Source organism: Syzygium oleosum, unplaced genomic scaffold (genome assembly GCF_021117445.2).
Source record: "Syzygium oleosum isolate NSW1041296 unplaced genomic scaffold, Sole_v2.1 Sole_v2.13, whole genome shotgun sequence".
NCBI lineage: Eukaryota > Viridiplantae > Streptophyta > Magnoliopsida > Myrtales > Myrtaceae > Syzygium > Syzygium oleosum.
In genome coordinates, this window is record NW_026607497.1 from 2906142 (window position 1) to 2927897 (window position 21756).

General features: G+C 39.8%; 2 protein-coding genes and 2 pseudogenes across 2 annotated transcripts; all 4 read left to right on the forward strand.

Annotated features, from left to right (window-relative positions):
- Positions 1-2133: 2133 nt before the first annotated feature.
- On the forward strand, positions 2134-8047 carry LOC130139684 (G-type lectin S-receptor-like serine/threonine-protein kinase At4g27290). Its single transcript, XM_056317210.1, has 3 exons — positions 2134-2181; positions 3517-3783; positions 6959-8047. Exons 1-3 carry the CDS (start codon positions 2134-2136, stop codon positions 8045-8047), a joined length of 1404 nt encoding a protein of 467 aa, XP_056173185.1.
- A 91-nt stretch (positions 8048-8138) lies between these two features.
- On the forward strand, positions 8139-9898 carry LOC115687669 (G-type lectin S-receptor-like serine/threonine-protein kinase SD1-1). Its single transcript, XM_056317211.1, has 7 exons — positions 8139-8167; positions 8251-8273; positions 8404-8522; positions 8603-8813; positions 8945-9182; positions 9284-9434; positions 9548-9898. The coding sequence occupies exons 1-7, from the start codon at positions 8139-8141 to the stop codon at positions 9896-9898; spliced, it is 1122 nt and encodes a 373-aa protein (XP_056173186.1).
- A 5370-nt stretch (positions 9899-15268) lies between these two features.
- LOC130139685 (G-type lectin S-receptor-like serine/threonine-protein kinase At4g27290) lies at positions 15269-16831 on the forward strand (annotated as a pseudogene).
- A 340-nt stretch (positions 16832-17171) lies between these two features.
- On the forward strand, positions 17172-18448 carry LOC115687667 (G-type lectin S-receptor-like serine/threonine-protein kinase SD1-1; annotated as a pseudogene).
- Positions 18449-21756: the final 3308 nt, after the last annotated feature.

Consider the following 21756-nt stretch of genomic DNA (forward strand, 5'->3'; position numbering starts at 1 on the left):
TTCACCCAATACTCTTACTCAGATTTGTCCAAAAAGTCTTCCAGACTTTGTGACTGGGGCTGGACACTCAGATCCATGATAGTTTATTTCAGGAAAAGGAGAAGAATAAAAAATAATAAAAAAGTAAAAAAATTCTTGAAAAACTATAAAAAATTGTCCACGCCATCACCGGCCGTCCAACGTGGCACTTTCGGTGTCCATGTTAGTGAATTCCAATTAAAATTAGCCGGATGGATTTAATTGGCAAAACGCGAAAAAGTTTGGACTTAATGGTACAATTAAAAAGTTTATGAGTGAATTGGCACAAGTATAATAGGTTTAAAACTTTTTTAGTTATTTTCCCTCTTAATTGTAACAATCAACGGATGAAACAAAAGAAAGTAATTTCAGCCCCCAAAAGGGGAAAAAAAGAAGTAACTCGAAGAAGGTATTAATTGATCATAAGCATTATGAGTGCTTTTCTTTTTTAGCCTTTTTGGTCCATACTTGCATGCTATATGCATGTGTCACAGACCGGCTGTTCCTTGGCCGCGGAATAGCCTGTGCGACGCCTGGCGGGTCATTCACACAAGGCCAGCCCTCATTCTATAGTTGTTCTAAAGAACAATATGGTGATTCGCTTCCACGTATCGGATTGTACCATGCCTAGCTAAGCTCGGGCGTCTAGTCCATCAAGCGAGACACGCAGAGTACTTTAGGCATCACAATTGATTTCGACCTGCCATGGTCTCATCAGAAGAGCGGCATTAGCTTCCGACCAGTTTGTGCACGAGAGGCCAATCCTGCCCTCAGAGTTCCTAAGGGTATATTCTTTCCATTCTAGAACTCCTAACACCAACCGTTTTGATACCACTCTTACGACCTGGTTGTATTCATCCATTCTGTATCCTCACTCTTCACCCAATAACCTCAAGCACCGTTTACAATGGTACATGAGTATGATAAAATTACGGTCCATGATATTCTCCCGACTCAATTCAGCAACGCCTTTGTTGCGAGCTATTTTGTCGCTTCCCTGCATCACTTCTTGACCATCAATATCGCTTTTTCGGGACTTACATAAGTGGTGACGCTCGCCCAACAAAACAAGGTAGCTTTTCTCGATCAGAGCCGTTTGGTACCCTCGGTCACTTGTGCTTTCCTTGACAAGTGTGACATTCGCCAGCTGCACCATTTTGGCAGCACCATTCTTCACTAACATTTGGATTCTCATGATCTCAGTAGACCAATGGAGGTTTTTCTCCTTATTGATATCGTGGTAGTAGACCCTTCTTGAGACTCGCCAAATTGATCCAAAAACGTTTTCCTATTTAGTGAGGAATTGATCCTTTTCTGTGCCCCCATTGTCATCCTACAAGCTGGTTGAGAGCTGCATTTTTTTTGAGTATTTTTTGGCTTTGGCAATTCACTCTTCGCCCTTGTAGGATCGGGTAGACCACAGGTTTTCTTTGACTCACTCACCTACTGGAGGGATCTTGCTCTGATACTATCTTTCACAGGCCGACAGTTCCTTGGCCGTGGATTAGCCCATGCAGTGCATGGTGGGTTGTTTACACTAGGCCAACCCTCGTTCTATAGTTGTTCCAAAGAACAATACGGTGAATAGTTTCCTCGTATCGGGTCGTACCATGCCCAACTAAGCTCAATGTCAAGTTCATCGAGCGAGACACCTAGAATACTTTAGGCATCACAATTGGTTTCGGCCTGCCATGGCCTAATCAAAAGAGCGACATTAGTTCTCGACTAGTTTGTGCACGGGAGACCAACCCCGCCTTCAGAGCTCTTAAGGGTATATTATTTTCATTCTATAACTTCTAGTACCCACCATCCTGACACTACTCTCACGACCCAGTTGTATTTATCCCTTCTGCATCCTTACTTTTCACTCGATAATCCCGAGCACCACTCACAAGGGTATAAGAGTACGAGAGAATCACGGTCCGTGACACATGCATGTACAATGTCAAATTGAAAAGTCATAAAAATGTTCCAATTATTGTTCGCATGGATCTTTTCCTTAAACATAGCCAATATGTAGTCGAAGTACAAGGTTAGAAAAATATAAACAGTTCAAGTAATCACATGAACATCCTAAGACAGGCATCCTACAAAATTTGTCCCCCATTTTGGGCAATGATTGAAGATCCAAATGTGAAAGAAAGGGCCCTTGCTGAGTTGCTTGTACCTTGATAGCTTTAGGCCATTTGAACTTTTTAATTATGCCAATTCAGTCCTAAACCTTTTGATGATTTACCAATTTAGTTATAAACCTTTTTTTTTGTGTCAATTTAGTCCTAAACCATTTGAAAATTTGCCAATTTAATTATAAACCTATTATTTGAATATTTGGTCAGCAGGACTATATTGATAAATCGTCAAAATGTTTATAACTAAATTGGCAAAGTATCAAAAGTTTTAGGGCTAAATTAGCACAATTAAAAGGTTTCGAATAAAATTGGCAAATTTTTTAAATGTTTATGACTAAATTAGCACAATTAAAAGATTTAGAACTGAATTGACCTCCGTACAATCATTTTAGGACTTGTTGAACAATTTTCCTGTGAATGGAACTATATAAGTGGGTCTATGGTCTTTCACTGATATGTAGTCAATTTTCTAAACTATAATATATCATATGAATGGTTAAGACTTCAAAAAACATAATCTTGCAAATCATTTTCCATGTTTTTTTTTCCATCTTAGCACTTTATATACTGTTACAGCCTCTAAGAATGGCGGCCGCTGCTTTTTATTTCTTTTTGCCAGACCGTCAAACCCATTTGAAGGGTTAAAACGATCCACCAATAAAGTTCACCCAAACGTCGCTCTAGTGTTAACTTCTCAAGTCGTTCATAGCTAACCCTGAGTCATCCTTGACCAGGAACGATGTTTTCGATAGAGACAAACGTGTTATGTTCATGTCAAAGTATCTGAGTTTCATCTGATGTTGGATTAACTTATGATTTGGTTGGAAAAGTATGCTGGATGAACATGGCCGAAGCAAAAAGTGGTCGAGTTCCAGCCTTTTAATATCCAAGTGGAATCCAAAGTTGCTGCTATGAACAAAGTGAATAAAGTAGACATCGAGAACTTGCAGAAGGAGAAATATGAGTAGTCAGAGTTAAGAACAGAGAACCAAGGGAATATGCACGAAAACCGGTACAAGGATCCAGTAAAACTTACGGCGGAAGCAATAAAAAAAATGTTACTTTGAGGAGGCGTTTAAATTGGGCATAATTTTAAAAAAAAACACAAACGTTATTTTGAGTGACAATTCTGATACGAATTTTTTTTGTATTATAAAAAATCACAAAATTTCACTTAAATCTCAAATTTGGCCTGAATAATTTGAAAATTTCATATCAAGGGGGCCATATTTAGGGCTCGAGTAAAAGTTGGTGCTTTTTATTGAGACAAAAAAAGTTCAGGTCAGAATTGTCACTGAAGGTAAAGTTGGTGCTTTTTTTTTTTTGGAATTAGCCGTTTAAATTGTGTTCATGTTGTGGATTAGTTTAGAATGATTTGCATATAAAGTTGGACTTAGAACTTAGAAGAGGACATATGCAAACAATGGCAAAGATCACATTCTCCATTTTCATCTTCATCCCTTCCATCGGTTTGTCACTTGCAGCTGATACTTTGGGCACAAACTGGTTCATCAGGTATGGAGAAACATTGATTTCTTCGGACCTAACCTTTGAACTAGGATTCTTTACTCCTGGGAGTTCGAGTATGAGCTACTTGGGTATATGGTACAAGTTCAGTCCCGAAATAGTTGTGTGGGTTGCTGTCGCGACCCTCTTTTTCCGTCGTGGGAAAAAGGAACGGGTTTAGGTGGTATTGCCCAAAAAGGCGGACGATCTAGGCGCGAACTCTCCCCAAGTTCATAGCCCGCGCAACGTTGGATTTCGTTTTGAATTCTCGATAACTTAAGTACTTCTAGGAGTCGCCACTAGCCTATTGGGGTCGGCTAGAAACCAATCAAGACGTGGGAGTGTCGCCTCGATTCCTACGCAACCAGAGATTCTAGGGCCGGTGACTTGTTTACACTAACATTTCTATTAGCGTCCTTTCGGTACCTAACTTGAGAGTGCATTATCTAAGTGGTCACGCGATCTTGATCATCAATTATAATCCTATGATATCAAAGCCGCTAAGTGTCCTTGCAAATGTTTTTGTGGGAGTGTTTTCTTCAATGCCTAGATTAATACTAACCTAATTTAGGAAAGAAATTAACACTCAAATTATCGAAAAGCAGAGCAGTAAGTAAACATCCAAGAAATTAAAATGACTTAAAAGTAAACGCGGAAAGAGAAAACCCGATACAAGTCGGGCAAATAATATTACATGGCCTCGTTATCACGCCCCGGGACAGGACCCCCATGAGCGAAATGAGAATTTAAATATGCATGAAATTACTCTAGCTGCACAAAACTATTCTAAGTAATTTTAGTCTATGCAAAATGGATTTTTTTGTTGTTGTAAAAATAGTAATAAAATACCAAAATAGCATTAAATTAGGGAAATGACTTTATAAAATTAGAAAAATCTCATAAATGTCATTTTTTGCATAATTTGATACTATCCAACATTTTTCATTTTTTTTGAAATTTTCCAATTTTTTTTATTTTTCATTTTTTCATTTTTTATTTAAAAAATAATAATTCCCTAAATCGGCCTATGCTCGGTTTACGTGAACATGAAACAACTCAGAGTATGAATATTATGAGAACCGGGCTCAAATCAACCGTTTCAAGATCGAAGCTTGGTTTGGGCATTTCGTCGAGCAATTGGTGTGCATTAAACTGCCCCAAATGGCTTCTTCGAGCCATATTCGTGGCCTTCAATCTCACTTCGTGTGTAATATCAAGTGGAACCAAAGTATCAAGGTTATATTATCACATGCAAAGAACAAGATTAGCTAGAAATCACAACCTAAAAAGCACAAGAACCAAGTTGGAATCGGCCTCCAATATGTGGGTTTGGGCTGCTTTTGCAAATCTGGGGTTAAACCCAGGTCAAGCAAACCTGTTGCATGCCCAGGTTTAAGCCCCGACACTCATCACGTGCAAGATCTATGGGAAACATCACTTCATCCGAAAGAACATCTACTTTTAAATGAAACAAACATCATGGAGAATGATCAAGTGAACACGTCGAAACAACCCCTCCAAGAAGCATACACGCATGGTTCATAATGACTAGCCATGAATCAATGTGGGTTAGCTTGGCTTTTTACTCAAGTTGCAAGCGATCTCATGGTTCACACGGGGCTTCAAAGACCAAACCAAGTGGATCTCAGCATAATTTGTACACCCATATAACATTCATCAAGCTCATGAAGGTAGAAAACGCATGCAAAGAGGAGTAGCAAGTCAAACATATAGGGCTCATGAAGGGGCTCCAATACTTAAAAAATTCCAGCCTCAGAAATCAGTTCTCTGGGCTGGTTTTCTCTTGATTTTTCATGACTAAAACATGTTCAAAATTGAACAAAAATACATGTAGGATACTCACCTTGCTTCCTAGTTTCTCTTTGAAGTATCCCTTGGCCGAGGGAACCAAAAAACTTGTCTTCCAAGGGCGCGGGGAAATAAGCTTCTTCAGACTGGAAAATGAGATCTGCAAAGAAAGAACTGACAACGAAGGTTTTTGTTGGTCTACAAAACCAGAATCAACGACCTCTTTTTCTGACTAATTTGACACCAACCCCAACTAGATTTATTCTAGTTCAATTTCCAAGTCAAGGGTATGCTCATATGTTCCTCATGTCTCTCAAAAACTCCCACTTTCCCTCACCAGTAACCGTCTGACTTCAACACTTAGAAAATTCTGGGTCTCTCTTGACCCGAAAATGGGCTGCTTTTCGAGGGGATTTTGGGTGGCTTCCCGACATCCATTTGGGACGTGCGACCTATGGTTGGAAATTTATTTGAATGTAGTTCCACTCTCTAGTTGAAGGTTTTGGCTAATTTTGTCTCGAAGTTCACGAAAATCTCCCTTTTCTCTCCAAAAGCCAATCTGGAACTTTTTTTGGGTTCATTTTCTGTTTGAGTTGCGTCTGAGGGTGTTTTTGGAACTACCGTCCACTCCCCTCCTCTTGTCTCATCCCTTTCTTTTTATCCCCCAAAATAACGTGCTTCAGAGATCCTATCCACCGAATCCAACCAGATTTTTAGCCCGTGATTGCCCACTTACCAAGCCTGCAAACTGAGTCTCTTCACCAACTCTGACTCCAAAATCATCATACTTTGCAGCTGTTGAGTGAGCAGGTTTGACTGAGATTATCCCGTGCCTTCAGCAGCTAATCCCTGGCAAATTTTTGTCCATTTTCACTCCTAATGATGGTCTCACACCTCGGCCAGAGTTCACGCTGATCGGCTGGCTGAGTAGGATATGGTGGGGCCACAAAGTTGGCTACTCAGCAGCCTCGAATTGAGACCAAATCGTGGACCGGTTTTTGGAAGCTGATTTAAGTGCTTTAATCCATTAATTTGGTCGGAATTTTTTATCAGTTTGAAATTTGAAGCATATTAGTTTAAGATGATAATCAGAATTTGCAATTTTCCATGCCCAATTTTGCAGGAAAGTCCCTCAAAATTAGCCATTTTCTTGCCCAAGAATGCCCGATTTGAGCCAATTTAGTCCTTTTGGCTTGATCTGATCAATTTTACCTTGCCCGTTTTCAATTTCAAGCTTGATTAGGGGTAAAAATGATGATTTAAGGGCTTGGGGGCAAATTTTACAAATTTTGCAATTTGGTCTCCCAACTTTTGGAAATTGCATTTTGGCCCCAACTTGCTGGTTCATTTGCAATTTGATCCCTCAGGTCTTGGCTAGCTACCCTCGAATCCTTGGCCCTTGCTCTTCCGTTTTTTTTAGTAGAATAATTCCAAAATATTTTTGTGGAAAAACAAGTTCCAATTTTTCGAAAATGATTTTTGGGCAAAAAATTTAGGTGCCAACAGTTGCTAACAGAAACAACCCGCTAGCCGATCGTGACGGTGTCCTGACATTTAGCAATTTTGGAAATCTAGTTGTTCTCAACCAGTCAAATGCTGTTGTTTGGTCTTCCAAGTCGTCCAGGGTCCTCTGGAATCCAGTTGCGCAGCTCCTAGATTCGGGAAATCTTGTTTTTTGGGATAATTCCAGTTCCAGGTCTGATGAAACCTATTTGTGGCAAAGCTTCAATTACCCGTCCGACACACTTTTAGCTAGTATGAAGCTGGGGTCGAACTTGAAAAGGGGTCTCGAGCGGCGTCTGACTGCGTGGAAAAGCATGGACGACCCTTCTCCGGGAGATTATATCTATGAGTTAAACAGCAGTCAAGGTCTACCTCAGTATGACCTAGTCCAAGTGGATGTGCATAGAAAAGTATTTCGAACTGGGGAATGGAACGGAGTTCAATTCTTTGATGTTTCCTTTGCACCAAATCCAGTTAATGTGCTCATGTTCGTGTACAATGAAACTGAGAAGTCCTTCATGTTTGAGGTTCAGAACAGTCAACTTTTGTTGAGAATGACATTAACCTATTTGGGAGTGCTGCAGGTTTTTGTGGCGAATAGATCGAGAAGCGCTGTGTGGAATGTCATACACAAGTTCCCCAGTGGTTTGTGCGATTCTTATGGCAGGTGCGGAGCTAATGCTGTCTGCAACATTGGTTTGTGCGAATGTGTGAAAGGGTTCATGCCTAGGTCACCTGATGAATGGACTGTCCGTGATTTTTTGAGAGGATGCAAGAGGACGATACCCACGGATTGTTCGAAAGGAGAAGGGTTCTTGGAAGTTAAAAAGGTTAAACTGCCGGACCTGTTGGAGGTTACGGTGAACAAGAGTATGAGCCTTAAGGAATGCAAGGAGGAGTGCTTGAAGAACTGTTCGTGCACAGCTCATGCTAATTCAGATATCAGAGGAGGAGGCAGGGGCTGTATCATTTGGTTTGGGGACTTGATCGACATGAGAATGTTCGAAGAACAGAACCACGGGCAAACACTATACGTACGCATATCAGCTTCTGAACTAGGTATGCATACTTATGCTTATTAACTATTTTTCTGTTACTTATTGAAGTACTTGTTATTTGGGAAAGAGAAATGTGGAAATAGTTAATCTTCGCAATTCTTTTTCTCTACTCTAGATGCCATTCGTGACCGTACCGGGAGGAAAGTAATTATCGTCGCTGTCATATTGAGTTCCATCATTGGTGGATTGCTTTTGGTCGGAGCTTCATTGTGGTGTGTAAAGCATAGGAAAAGGAGAATCGGTATTGGAGGTAAGCCTGATATTTGATTGAGGCAGATTTCGTCAGAACTCAAAGCTGCCTTTCTATTGGTTTAATAGGTGCGCTAGCTCGTTGTCATAGTCCTATACTGATGCAAAACAACGGACATTACATAATCTAGATATCACAAAAGAAGACATCGATTTACCATTATACGATCTGGCCGCTATTGTAAGTGCCACGAACAACTTCTCTGATGACAATGTGATTGGGACTGGCGGGTTCGGTCCTGTTTACAAGGTACATAATTTAGCCTATGTCATATAGAATTCTGCACCGAATTGATGACACAATGTAAAAAGGATGCTGCTATTGTGTAGCGAAATCTTCAAACAGGACAGCTGGCAGCTGTCAAGAGGCTATCGAGGAGTTCAGGGCAAGGTCTTGAAGAGTTTAAGACTGAAGTGCTTTTGATTGCACGACTTCAACACCGGAATATTGTTGGACTTCTAGGTTGTTGCATTGAGGGAGAGGAGAGAATCTTGCTTTACGAGTACATGGATAACAAGAGCTTGAATTACTTCATATTTGGTTAGACAATTTCACTTTTTAGTTCCCTACCGATCAAATGATACTCTTTCATAGTAATACTGATCTCACTTACAAATTTTCGTAGTTATTTTTTCTTGAGATTGACCGTGTGAATCATGATCCATCTACAGATCAAGAACATAGCCTGTTGTTGACATGGCAAAGACGGTTTGACATTGTTGTTGGTATTGCAAGAGGACTTGTCTATCTCCACCATGATTCCAAACTTCAAGTAATCCATAGAGATCTTAAAACAAGCAACATATTACTAGATGGCGACCTAAATCCTAAAATCTCCGACTTTGGCTTGGCTAGAATCTTTGGAGCTAATGAAAAAGAAGCGAGAATAGAAAGAGTCATTGGAACTCAGTAAATCTTTTCTCTGTGTTTTTTTTTTTTGGGTTCTTGACATGAAGCGCTCATTATAACAGAGGACGACAGCCTAAAAGCTTTCTTTTACCGAAATGCAGCGGCTATATGGCCCCAGAGTATGCTTTAGATGGTAAATTCTCTTTAAAGTCGGACATATACAGCTTTGGCGTGCTCTTGTTGGAGATAATCAGCGGCAAAAGGAACAGAGGATTTTCCCATCCAAGCCATCACCACAACCTTCTCGGACATGTAAGTAAACAGGCACTAGTAATCCTAGCATTCCACATCTCTTTAATCTTTCATACGGTCATTTGGGACGATTTCTCAATGACTAAGCACACCATATCCCAATTTTTCTTCAGGCATGGTTGCTTTGGGGTGAAGGTAGGGCCTTGGAAATAATGGATGAATGCCCGCACAACTCATTTGACAAAACCCAGGTGGAAAGATGCATTCAAGTGGGCTTGTTGTGTGTACAAAAGTTCCCCGAAGATAGGCCGGTCATGTCGTCTGCAATTTGTATGATAGTCAATTGTGGATTGATCCTGCCTGAACCTAAAGAGCCCAGTTATTTCATGGAAAGAAACTCGCGGTACTCCGATGGGGCATCACCCAAGGGGGACTTACATTCGCAAAATGCAATCAGTTTGACTATGCTGGAAGGCCGGTATGCTTTTTGTGGTACTGGAGTCGAAACTTCGGTATTGCTATAGCTTACTAGGTTTCTGTCGATAGAGACTTTGTATCCATACTTGGTTTAGCAGGGCCCAATTGCAAGGTATCATTGCAAGGTATCAGAGATGCCTCTGCTTGCAGGGTTTTACGCCTAAGTCATAATAAGAGCGGGACTTGCTTAGGTTGATAGAGCGGTGCATGAGGAAAATTTTCGTTTGTATTGTTGTCGTGGCAAGGGTTTTATGAAACTTTCGCTAGTTAAATTTCCTGACCTGGTACATAAGGGCTGTTTTGTAACCGGCCAAACAGTGTTTGATTCTGTTATTTTGTTCCCGGAAAAAAAAAAAGAACAAAAATCCGTTTGGTAAATTTTTTGTTCCCAGGAATGGTTTTGGAACATAATCAAGAATAAAAAAAAATTGCTTCTTATTTTTGGGAACCAAAAAAAGAATCAAAACAGAAACCAATTTTTTTTTCTTCTTCTCCTTTCTTGGTCTGTGATTGGTCGTCGGTTGGTCTTCGGCCATGGCCGGCGAGGGGCCTCACCAGCCACGGGCGAGGCTAGGGCTAAACCCTCGCGATGCAGGCGAGGGTCGCCCTCGCCGGCACGCCCTGCAGGCACGGCTCGCACCGTGGGTGCAGGGGCAAGGGCGGCCCTCGGGGGGGGGGGGCAAGGGCGGCCCTCACCGAGGGCTGGCGGGCGAGGGCTGTGCCGCCGGGCCATAGGCTAAGGAAGAAGAAAAAGAAAAAAAGCAGAAAAAAGAAAAAAAAAAGAAAGAAATATTAAAAAAATCAAGATATTATTAAAAAATTTGAGTAGTTACCAAACACATCTCTGTTCTTTTTTGTTCCAGAAATAGAAATTTTAGGCAATTACCAAATGCCTTCAAATGCTCAGAAATTATTTCTGGGAACAGATTAAAAAAATTATTTATGAGCAGAAATTGTGTATGGGAACAGAATAGTTACCAAATACACCCTAAGTCTCTTAGTTTCTCTTAAGGAGCATGATTTTCTACATCAAGCATAACGATGGGAATAGCTACTTAAAGGTGGAAGTTAAGAAAAGTCAGATAAATCTAACTTTAGATCATATTGAACTATAGCACATCATATCATATTTGATTTCACACACTTTCGTTTTATCATCTACAATGTATAAATAGTAATATCAAATGACAGTCGAAGATTAAGTTTGTAAAATCGTACCTGAGCTGGGTTGAGCCTTAAGGTCGGTCCTAAATTTTTGCCAAGCTTATCCATCATAAATTTTTTTATATGTAAATCTTCGGGCCATGTCAGGTTTTTCAGCAATTGCTCTTACTCAAGCCTGTCAAAAAGTCTTCGATACCTCGTGGCTAGGGCCAAATAGTCAGATTCGTGATAGTCCATTTTAAGTCATCACCTTCCAAATTCTCATTGTAAGAAAATTATATACCCGAATTATAATAACCAACCGACGGAACGAAACAAATGAACTTCAGCCCCCAAAAGGTTAAAAAAAAAGAGCGAAAATAAATTGACGCTCCCATAGCCATTGCTTACGAATGATTTTAGCCTTCTTGGTCCATACTCGGGTCCTATATTCCTGCATGTGCTAGGTTAAATTGAAAAGTCAACGGAAATGTTCCAAGATTGTTCGCATTAACCTTTTCCTTAACCCCGGTGTTAAAAAATTATTTATGAGCGAAATTGTGTATGGGAACGAATAGTTACCAAATACACCCTAAGTCTCTTAGTTTCTCTTAAGGAGCATGATTTTCTACATCAAGCATAACGATGGGAATAGCTACTTAAAGGTGGAAGTTAAGAAAAGTCAGATAAATCTAACTTTAGATCATATTGAACTATAGCACATCATATCATATTTGATTTCACACACTTTCGTTTTATCATCTACAATGTATAAATAGTAATATCAAATGACAGTCGAAGATTAAGTTTGTAAAATCGTACCTGAGCTGGGTTGAGCCTTAAGGTCGGTCCTAAATTTTTGCCAAGCTTATCCATCATAAATTTTTTTATATGTAAATCTTCGGGCCATGTCAGGTTTTTCAGCAATTGCTCTTACTCAAGCCTGTCAAAAAGTCTTCGATACCTCGTGGCTAGGGCCAAATAGTCAGATTCGTGATAGTCCATTTTAAGTCATCACCTTCCAAATTCTCATTGTAAGAAAATTATATACCCGAATTATAATAACCAACCGACGGAACGAAACAAATGAACTTCAGCCCCCAAAAGGTTAAAAAAAAAGAGCGAAAATAAATTGACGCTCCCATAGCCATTGCTTACGAATGATTTTAGCCTTCTTGGTCCATACTCGGGTCCTATATTCCTGCATGTGCTAGGTTAAATTGAAAAGTCAACGGAAATGTTCCAAGATTGTTCGCATTAACCTTTTCCTTAACCCCGGTCTGACATTAAGTCGAAGTACTAGTTTAAAAGAACATAAAATAGTACAAATAATCGTATGAAAATCCTAATATAGCATTGCGTGGGCTTCTTCGGAGCTTTCGCATTTATGCATATCGAATATGAAGTAATATAACTTTGTAAATCATTTTCCACGCTTTACATTTTTATCTTTTCAATTTTTAGAATCATTGGATGAATGACGTGTGCAATAAATTCGAAAACTAAAGAACTTTTTGAGCGAACAGATCACTTATCTCATTCTTCGTTATACCTTCTTTACTTTAGATCCTCCACATATGCGACTGCTGCCGTTTAATTCTTTTTACCATGCCGTCCAAATCACCGGAAGGGTTAAAATGACCCGCGTAGAAAGTGCACTCAAATGCCGCTCAATTGTTAACTACGCATGTCGTTTCATCTTTGACCAGGAGTGACCTGTTTGATAGAGACAAAACTGTTGTCGTTCATATCAAAATGTCCGAGTTTCATCTTATGTTGAAGGGTTTAGCTGGAAAAGTACGAGGCATGAACATGGCCGAAGTGAAAAGTGGTTGGTCAGTATGAGCTCTTGCCTTTAATATTTTAACTGGAATCCAAAAATGGACCATAAACAAAGGGGATAAAGTAGAACATGGAGGTGAACTTGGAGAGAAAAATATATAAGTAGTAAGAGTTTAAGAACAGAGAACCAAGGGATTATGCGCGGAAACCGGTACAAGGAACCGATGAATCCTAAAGCAGAAAGCAACCCGTTTGAATTGTGTTCATGTTGTTAATTAAGTTTAGAATGATTTGCATATAAAGGAGGAGTGAGAACTTGGAAGAGGACATTTACATGTTATCATTTTGATGTCGTGATCCCACGCTTTCTGGACCCACGTTGTTCCTCCTCACTTCAGTTATTTCACGTTCTTCACCTTTTCATATCCTTGTGATTACATTCACCTCTTCCTATTAATGTGATTAACTACAATTAATGTAATTAATTATGTGATAATTATCACATCTTCGTATCCTCACTTCTCCATTGTCACCTCTTCCTATTAATATGATCAATTACAATTAATATAAATGATTGTGTGTGATAATTATCACCCCTTCATATCCTTGTGTGATAACTTCCCACAATTTAAATAACAACCTGATGGAAGGATGTTATAAAAGCTAAAAATGGGATATGGGAAACAGATCTAAGCCAAGCTCTCTCGTAAAGAAAAACACACCATCAAGTTGAGAGAGAATATTGGATTACTAGTGCCTTCTTTTTTTTGTCAAAGCTCTGCGAATTCAATTCCAACCAAGCTTAATCAATCGTTGGAGGTTATGGTTCATATTTTTATTTTTTGGCATTTGATTCTCTTATGCATGAATTTACATTCTTCAATGCATAATTAGATCATGCTTAGTTTTATCATTACAAACAATGGCAAAGATCGCATTCTCCATTTTTCATCATCGTCCTCATGATCGGTTTGTCACTTACAGCCAATACTTTGGGCACCAACTGGTCCATCAGTTATGGAGAAACATTGATTTCTTCAGACCTAACCTTTAAGCTAGGATTCTTTACTCCTAGCAACTCGAGCATAAGCTACTTGGGCATATGGTACAAGTTCATCCTGAGACGGTTGTGTGGGTTGCTAACAGAAACAATCTGCTAGCCAATCGTAACGGTGTTCTCACATTTAGCAATATGGGCAATCTAGTCGTTCTCAACCAGCCGAATGGTGTTTGTTTGGTCTTCAAACTCGTCCAGGGTCCTCTGCAATCCAATTGCGCAACTTCTGGATTCGAGAAATCTTATTCTTTGGGATAATTGCAGTTCGAATACCGATGAAGCCTATTCGTGGCCAATTTTCGATTACCCGTTTGACACACTTGTAGCTGGTATGAAGCTGGGGTTGAACTTGAAAACGGGTCTCGAACGGCGTCTAACTGCGTGGAAAAGCATGGGTGACCCTTTTCTTGGAGATTATGTCAAACTGCAGTCAAGGTCTACCTCTGTGTGAGCTAGTCCAAGTGGATGTGCATAGCAAAAACTATCGAAGTGGGTGATGGAATGGAGTTCAACTTGCTGGCGTTTCCCTCGCACCAAATTAGTCATTTCTTAAATTATAATTATCCAGATCATTGTTTTAAACTATAATTATTAAATGATAGGTCACTCTTAAATGAATGTAAGAGTTATCTCATTTACACATATCGAACATAAAAAAATATAATCTTGTAAATCATTTTCCATGCTTTTTTTTTATCTTATCACTTTATATACTCATGTTGGACGAGTGACGTGCGCAAAAACCTCATATATATATACACACATATGTGATTCTTTGAGTGAACAAGTCACCTGTCTCATTCTTCATAAATCCTTTACGTTACAGCCTCCGCAAATTTGCTGCCGTTTAATTCGTTTTGCCGTACGGTCCAACCCATTTGAAGGGTTAAAACGACCCAGGCGAAGAAAGTGCACCCAAACGCCGCTCAAGTGTTAAATTCCTAGACCAAAAAAAAAAAAAGTGTTAAATTCGCTTGTCGTTTCATGAAGTCCAAACGGGCATGGTTGACCCTGGGTTTGATAGAGATAATCGAGTTATGCCCATGTCAAATTGTCTGAGTTTCATCTGACGATTGAATCATGGTTTAGTTGGAAAAGTACGAGGTATGAACATGGCCGAAGTGAAAGTGGTCCGTCAGTCGGAGTTCCTGCCTTTTAATATCCAACTGGAATTCAAAAAAGCTGCTATAAACAAAGTGGATAAAGTGGAACATGGAGAACTTGGAGAGGGAAAAATATAAGTAGTCAGAGTTAAGAACAGAAAACCAAGGGAATATGCGCGCAAACCGGTCCAAGGAACCGATTAATCTTAAAGCGGCAAGTAATAAAAGATGTTTAGAACTTTCAGGACCCGTTTGAATTGTGTTCAATGTTCTAGATAAGTTTAGAATGGTTTGCATAAAAAGATGGAGTTAGAAGAGGAAATTTGCAAACAATGGCAATGATCACATTGTTCATGTTCATCATCGTCCCCGTAATCGGTTCATCACTTGCAGCCGACACTTTGGGCACGAATCGGTCCATCAGCTATGGAGAAACATTGGTTTCTTAGGACCTAACCTTTGAGCTAGGATTTTTTACTCCTGGCAACTCAAGTATGAGCTACTTGGGCATATGGTACAAGTTCAGTCCTGAAGCGATTGTGTGGGTTGCCAATAGAAACAACCCGTTAGCTGATCCTAACGGTGTTCTCACATTTAGCAATGTGGGTAATCTAGTTGTTCTCAACCAGCTGAACGGGCGTTGGTTGGTCTTCGAAGTCATCCAGGGTCCTCTGGAATCCAGGAGCTGTGGGAAATCTTAGTCTTTGGGATAATTCCAGTTTTAGTTCTGATAAAGCCTATTCATGGCAAAGCTTCGATTACACATCTGACACTTTTAGCCAGTACGAAGCTTGGGTTGAACTTGAAAACGGGTGTCGAACAGCGTTTGACTGCATGGAAAAGCATGGACAATCCTTCTCCTGGAGATTATGTCGGTGGGTTAAACTACAGTCAGGGTCTACCTCAGTATGAGCTAGTCCAAGTGGATGTGCATAGCATAAAATTTCGAACCGGGGATTGGAACGGAGTTCAATTTGGTGGCGTTTCCTTTGCACCAAATCCAGCTAAAGTGCCCACGTTTGTGTACAATAAAACTGAGATATACTTCATGTTTGAGGTCCAGAACAATCAATTTTTTTCGAGAATGAAATTAAACTATTTGAGAGTGCTGCAGGTGTTTGTGGCGAATAGATAGAAAACTGCAACGTGAAATGTCATGAGCGAGTATCCTAGTGATTCGTGCGATTTTTATGGCAGGTGCGGTGCTAATGCCATCTGCAGCCTTAGCTTGTGCAAATGCGTGAAAGGGTTCATGCCTAAGTTGCCTGAAGAATGGGCGGTCCGTGATTTCAACGCCCCAGAATTGTTCAAAAGGAGAAGGGTTCTTGAAAATTAAAAAAGTTAAACTCCCCGACCTGTTGGAGGTAACGCTGAACAGGAGTATGAGCCTCAAGGAATGCAAGAACTCTTGCTTGAAGAATTGTTCGTTTACGGCTTATGCTAATTCTGACGTCAGAGGAGGAGGCAGTGGCTGCCTCATGTGGTTCGGGGACTTAATTGACATGAGAGTGCTTGAAGAAGGGAACTATGTGCTGTTGAAGCAAACGCGAAAAAGCAAACACAGAACACGAGGATTTACATGGTTCGATCACAACGTGATCTACGTCCACGGGCGAGGTAAGACAAGATTCCACTATAATAAAAAAGAGTACAGTTTTCAGAAGTCGAAACAACGACAAAAGCTCACGGCTCACAAAACTCTTCGAAAATAAAATTCTCTTTGTACATCAATGAGAAAATCTAGCCGCGGTATAAATAGTGCTCCCCAAAAAAATTGTCAGGTCAGGTCATCAACCGGACCGAGTACATAAAATTCAAGACATATTTAACACGTGCAAACACTATACGTACTCCTATCAGCTTCTGAACTAGGTATTCATACTTATGCTAATTGACGTTTTTTCTGCTAAATTATTGAAATAGTTGTTCTTTGGGCAAGAGAAGTTTGGAAATAGTTAATCTTCCCAACTCTTTTTCTTTACTCTAGATGCCATTCGTGACCGCACCAGGAGGAAATAATTTCAGTAGCTGTCATATTAAGTTCAATCATTGGTGGACTGCTAGCGGTCGGAAATGCATTGTGGGGTGTAAAGCATAAGAAAAGGAGAATTAAGATTGCAGGTAAGCATGGTCTTCGATTAAGACAGATTTCGTTAATAACTCAAAGTAGCATTGCTTCAATTGGTTTGATAGGCGCGCTGGTTCGTTGCCGTAGTCCTATACTAATGCAAATCAATGCATATTACTTTACTAGGTCTAGAAATCACAAAAGAAGACATCGATTTACCATTATATGATCTGGCCGCCATTGGAAGTGCCACGAGCAATTTCTCTGATGACAATATGATTGGGGCTGGGGGTTTCGGCCCTGATTGTAAGGTATAGAGTTTCGTGTATATCATTCTATGCCAAACTGATGATGCATATAACAAAGATGCTGCCATTTTGTAGGGAATGCTTCAGATAGGACAGCCAGTAGAAGTCAAGAGGCTATCAAAGAGTTCAGGGCAAGGTCTTGAAGAGTTTAAGAATGAAGTACTCTTGATTGCATGACTTCAACACCGGAATCTTGTTGGACTTCTAGGTTGTTGCATCGAGGGAGAGGAGAGGATCTTGCTTTACGAGTACATGGACAACAAGAGCTTGAATTACTTCATATTTGGCCAGACAAATGATACTCTTTCTTAGTGATTTTGATCTAAGTTAGCACTTTTCATTAGTTATTTTGTTGAGAATGACCATGCGAATTTTGAACCGTCCACATATCAAGAAAAAAGCCTGCTGTTGACATGGCAAAGATGGTTTGACATTGTTGTTGGTATTGCAAGAGGACTCCTCTATCTCCACCATGATTCCAAACTTCAAGTAATCCACCGAGATCTTAAAGCAAGCAACATATTACTAGATGGCGACCTAAACCCTAAAATCTCCGACTTTGGCTTGGCAAGAATCTTTGGAGCTAATGAAAAAGAAGCGAGAACAAACAGAGTCATTGGAACTTAGTGAGTCTTTTCTTTTGGTTCTTGACATGAAGCACTCATTATTATAGTGGGCCACAGCCTAAAACCTTTTTGCGAAATGCAGTGGCTACATGGCCCCTGAGTATGCAATGGATGGGAAATTTTCTTTGAAGTCGGACATATATAGCTTTGGTGTGCTCTTGTTGGAGATAATCAGCGGTAAAAGGAACAAAGGATTTTCCCATCCAAGCCATCACCATAACCTCCTCGGACATGTAAGTAAATAGGCACACTACTAACACTGGCATTCCATCTCTCTCAGATCATTTGCACGGTCATTCAGGGTGATTTCTCAATGACCAAGCACACGAGTTACCAATTTTTCTTCAGGCATGGTTGCTTTGGAGTGAAGGTAGGGCCTTGGAGATGATGGAGAATGCCTACACAGCTCATTTGACAGAACCCAAGTGGAAAGATGCATTCAAGTGGGCTTATTGTGTGTCCAAAACTTCCCTGAAGACAGTCTGGCTATGTCCTCTACAATTTGTATGATACTCAATTGTGGTTTGGTCCTGCTTGAACCTAAAGAGCTTGGTTTCTCCACGGAAAGGAACTCAGATGGGGCTTCATCAAAGGGAGACTCACATATGCAAAATATAGTCACTTTGACAATGCCGGAGGGTCGGTAGGCATCCGTGGCCATAAGAGTTGAAAGTTCGGTATTGCTATAGATTACTAGGTTTTTCGTGGGATTTTGTTTGCATGTATGGTTTAGCTGGGCCATTGCAATGTATCAGAGATGCCATTTTTTTGGTCAGAATCAGAGATGCCTTTGCTTGCAGGGTTTTCTAGCTAAGCCACAAGACGAGTGGGACTTGCTTAATTCGACAGAGGTATGCATGAGGAAAATTTCGTTGAATTATTCTTGTGGCGAGGGTTTATGAAACTTTCGCAGGTTAAGTTACCTGAACGGGTATATAAGTCTCATAATTTCTCTTGTGAAGCATGATTTCTATATCAATCACAAAGATGGGATGAGCTACTTAAAAGTGGAAGCTAAGAAAAGTGAAATAAATCTAACTTTAAATTCAATTTTTTTCCTAATTATTTTTAGTAACATATATCGATAAATCATTCAAATATGCACTAATTCATTTTCAAGTAGGGGTGAGCAGTTTCAAGGTTCCAGATTCCACCTAAAATCCGGAACATACCCGTCCGAATCGGTTCCAAATTTTTGGAACCAAGAATCTTTCTTGCACACTCTAAATCTGGAACCTACCCTGTCACATGTTCTAGGCTTGGTTTCAAAGCCTACCTAGATTTCACTTTGTATTCTTAATTGAATAATTACATTGAATAATCACCTCTAATGACCATCATTTGCTTATACAAATCACTGATCACAACTCATATTTAGACACACAAATAATATGAAACATTAACAAACTATAAGTCTGAGTAGTGGTTTCAAAGTAAGCACTCATTATCGCACGCCATAAAATACCGCATGGTTCCAAGTTCCAGTCCAAACCGGTTCCTTAATTTTGGAATCCGAAACCTAACCTGCATACCTTGAAACCTAGAACCAGATCAGTTCCCACCGGTCCTGTTCTTTGGTTCCTGGTTCTATCGTAGAACCATATTCACTCCTATTTTCAAGTTAGAGGTAATCATCAAGCAAGCTCGAGCTTAGCTGGGCATTAAGGTCGGTCTTTAATTTTTGCCAAGCATGTCCATTGTAAGATTTTTATATTTCTATATGCAAATCTTTGGACTGGGCCAATCTTTGACTAGGGCCCGATCAGGCCGTGTTAGGCTTTTTCACCAGGTAGTCTTACTCAAACCCGTCCAAAAAGTTCTTCGAACCTTGTGGGTGGGGCCGGGCAGTCAGTTCTATGAAAGTTTATTTCAAGTTACGACGTTCCAAAATCTCATTGTCAAAAAATAATATACCCAAATTGCAATAACTCGGAGACCGATATTAATTGATGTCACACAGCCATTCCATCTGAATATTTTCTAGCCTTTTTGGTCCATACTTGTGTCCTATATTCGTGCATATACCAGGTTATACTGAAAAGTCAACAAAAATGTTCCAAGATTGTTCGCATCGACATTTTCTTTAAACACGGCCCAACATTTAGCCGAATCACCAGATTAAAGTAACACACACAGCTCAAATAATCATACGAAATCCTAAATGGTCATCCTACAAAAATAATTACCCCATTTTTGGACCATAACTAAAGATCCAAAGGTGAAAGACAGGGCCCTCGTACCCTGACAGCTCTACGCCAGCCAAAGCATTGCGTGGGCTTCTTTATGGATGGAACTATTAAAGTGGGTCTCTCGTGTTTCACTTTACAAACATAGGTCCATTTTGTTTGTGATTAATTGTCAATACACTCTTACAAACCCTTTATTGTACAATCCACGATTCCACGTCCATGATTATTGATTCTAATATGGACTTAATTTTCTGGCGGCTGCTGCTGTTTACTTCTTTTTGCTATACCGTCCAACCCATTTGAAGGGTTAAAACCACCCGCCCAGAAAGTTCCCCCAAACGTCACTGAAGTGTCAACTTCGCATGTCGTTTATGAAGTCCAAAAGGAACATGCTTGACCCTGAAGTCATCCTGGACCAGGAATGACGGAACCCGATAGAGATAAACGCGTTATGTTCATGTCATAGTGCCCGAGTTTCATCTGACGTTGGATTAACTTATGATTCAGCTGGAAAAGTACGACGTATGAACATGGCCGAAGTGAAAGTGGTCCGTGAGTATGAGGTCTTGCCTTTTAAAATGGAATCCAACAGTGCTACTATAAACAAAGTTAATAAAAGTAGAACATGGAAAAACTTGGAGAAGAAGAAATGTAAGTGTCAGAGTTAAGAACAGAAAATTAAGGGAATGTTAAAATATATCTTGAGTTTGAGTCTGCGAACGAAACCCGATCCGAGATGAATTGTTATTTGTGGACATCCGAATGTGTGCCATGAAAATACATATTTCCTATTCCTTGTTAAAGTCCAAGTTGGATATTTCCTGTTTTCTCCTGATATCAAATTGGAATTTGCCAAGCAAACTAGAAAAAGGAAATACATTGACAGACTTATATTCGAATTATTAAAGTTTTTGGACTAATATTGGAAATTCCAATATGGACTTGAATTGGACAATTATGGGGTTAAATATTGTGACTTAAATACAAACTTATATTCGGATTATGATCAAATCTTGTGGTAAGATCTGTGAATTCTTTCGTGAGATCGAGATATTAGTATGTGAGGAATTGTAGAGTTAAATAATGTGTGAGTTATTGGGTGTAATTAGAGCTTGAGAAACATTGAGAGTATTTAAGTGACTTGACTGTGGTTGTAATCTCCATTGTATTGCTTGATTTATAGTGGAATTATTTGCTGCTCTCTCCGTGAATGTAGGTTATATCGACCGAACCGTGTAAAATCTATTTTCTTATTTTTTTCTATTTTACTATTCGATCACTTGTTTTCGCAACTATTATGCATCCAAACCAGTAAATCTTAAAATGGAAAAGCAATAAAAAATGCAGGACCCCGTTTGATTTGTGTTTATGTTGTGGACAAGTTTATAATGATTTGCACATAAAGATAGAGTAAGAACTCAGGAGAGGACATTTGCAAACAATGGCAAAGATCGCGCGGTCTCCATTTTCATCCTCACCCACTCGATCGGTTCGTCACTTGCAACCAATACTTTGGGCATGAATCAGTCCATCAGTTATGGAGAAACATTGGTTTCTTCGGACCTAACCTATAAGGTAGGATTCTTTACTCCAAGGAACTCGTGTATGAGCTACTTGGGTATATGGTAC